This window comes from Mesitornis unicolor, unplaced genomic scaffold (genome assembly GCF_000695765.1).
Source record: "Mesitornis unicolor isolate BGI_N332 unplaced genomic scaffold, ASM69576v1 scaffold4422, whole genome shotgun sequence".
NCBI lineage: Eukaryota > Metazoa > Chordata > Aves > Mesitornithiformes > Mesitornithidae > Mesitornis > Mesitornis unicolor.
The window spans coordinates 569-2,882 of NW_010171162.1; the positions used below are offsets into that span (position 1 = coordinate 569).

A 2,314-nucleotide genomic window follows, 5' to 3' on the forward strand; every position below is an offset into this window, starting at 1 on the left:
CTGCTTGCTGTTATTGTAGATTATTCACTGAACTGTTTTGAAGAAGAATGAGCTGTGTGAGATGAGCTGGTGAAGGCAGAGGGATGGGAAACATAGAATGTACAGTCTGTAATTCAGAACTGAGCTGCAATAATTGTGCTATTTTTCACATTTGATGCCATTTTAATAGTTCTATGAGAAAATATTTTTATAAGCAGTTCTTGACGTTAGCTCGTTTGGTTTTTTTCAGTTGGAAATTAATCTGGATTAGATAAAAAGCCAAATGATACCTCCCTTACGCTGTCGTTGGCCATAAGGTGATGCCAGTGTGGAGGGGAAGCAGTAACTGATTATCACAGTTTGTCATTCCTAGGAAACCAGAATTCGAGCAGTGGATAAGGACTCCAAGGGAAGAACTGATAACTTCTCTGTTATCAACCCCGTGTCTGGAGAGGCTGTGACGCAACTTTTTGCTACTGACACTAGGGAAGAATTCCGTCAGTGGATAGAGGCTTTCTGGCAGCACTTCTACAATCTGAGTAAGTAAGCAGGCAGTGCTGGCAGCGAGCCCTCCGAGCCGGGCGTTGTGTAACATCAAAGGGACCTCTGAACAATCTGAACTGCAATTGCCTCATAAGCCTTTGTTTGCAACCATGAGAAGGAAAATGTTCTTTGGGATAATATTGGGTGGTGGTCTAAGCCGTTGGAAGGCAAATATTTGATTAAATCAAAGTCCACCTGTTCGGTCTGGGATTTTGCAGGCAGCCAGGAGCAGGATATGTCCAGCAATCTTAAAATAACTTGGTCTCTTTTAGCAGTGTTCTACATAATTTTTTTAGGGACTGCTAAATTCTTACCATCTCTTGCACCAGTGCAGTAGGAAGAGTCCACCTCTGCCTGGGCATCTGACCAGCGGTGTGTTGGTTTTGTGAGGTTCTGCAAAGAGGAAACCTTTGGGCTTGGAAGCCTTAGTGGAAAGTGGTGCTGGTTTCATCTGGGGCCTTGGCTAGGATGCAGAATCAGCCAGCCCTTGCAAGTAGGCACACGTATATGAGATTTCCTTGGTCAGCAGTAGTATGGATGAATTAAATTGCAGTTTGTTGCAATAAGAATTACTTGATTCTGTTGTAATTCTAAGGTTTTGATGCCCCTTGTTACAAGGTAATATGTGTACCTAGCCACACTCCCATCTAGTCATGCAAACACATTCTGCTTACTTGAATCCAGTAAAAGCTGTACCTGAGGCTTGTAACAGATGATATAAATGAGGTGATAAATTGATTCCCTGATCCTTTGGCTGACCCCTGGAACAACACTGTTTGTACATGAGAGGAGAAACTCATTTATTGGTGTAAACAGTGGAACGATATTGAAGTAGTATACTGCGTTGCTTGTTTAACACCAAATATTTATTTTAAGAACTATATAGATTTATTTGTCTTCATCTTTTTACTTTGCTTTAGTAGTTTGATTCACAGGTTTATTAAGGGTAGAGAACAACTGTCAGTTATTATGCTGTCATTGACAAGGTATAGTTGGTTCCTGATAGTTTTATCAGGTCAGAAAACAGAACCAGGTCAATTAGTGAAATGCCAGTCTTTAGTCAGAGGCCACACCAATAAAGTCAGTGAATTGAGGTTGTGGAAACTAGGTATTGTAGTTCATATTTCTAGTCCTTTCTAGCTCTGATTTACAATGAGAAAAGACTCTATCAATTAAAGAAACACACCAAGCAAAAACTAGGGCATCGTCTTTAAATTAGCTGTAGAGTGGGGTGAAAGAACTACTTCTTATTCATTATAGATAGAATACCCATGGATTTTTTGAGACATTTTCCTTAGATTCAGAAAAAATGGGTCACTTGGCATTTAAATGCCTTTTTTCTTCCTTTTTTTCTTCCCTGGTTCTAAAATTCTCTTAAAATTAACGTGCTCAGGAAACTTGGAATGATTGGTATGAACAAAGTAATTTTACTGTGTCTTGTTTTCCTTAAGGTCAAAATCTATTAATAGAAACAGAGGTTTCCTTGTCTGCTTAGGGATAAAAGGCGAGTTATCCTCTGTTAAAGACAGAACGTTCCTGTACTATAACTTTGTAACATAGTTGTATAACATCCAGCCTGCCATATATTGGCGGTTGTCCCTGATAACTTCATGAAGCTTACCCAAACTTAAATATTTTTTTTTTTTAGGATTTTGTACTGTGGAGATTTGAAGGCAAATTACGATATTTAACCTTCACTTTTGCTGGGATTCTTAAATTAAATTACATCTTACGACCTTTGTGCTAAGAGTTAGAATAACTACAGACTTGAAAATACAAACGCATCCTCCGC

At 39.1% G+C, this 2,314-nt stretch overlaps 1 protein-coding gene across 1 annotated transcript in view; it reads left to right on the forward strand.

Moving 5' to 3' along the window:
- Positions 1 to 334: 334 nt before the first annotated feature.
- Positions 335 to 2,314, forward strand: part of RTKN2 (rhotekin 2) — a gene marked incomplete at its 5' end in the record, with an annotated part of 4,310 nt that continues 2,330 nt past the window's right edge. Inside the window, 1 exon segment of the mRNA XM_010179943.1 lies at positions 335 to 518. Coding sequence (XP_010178245.1) covers positions 335 to 518 — 184 coding nt within the window.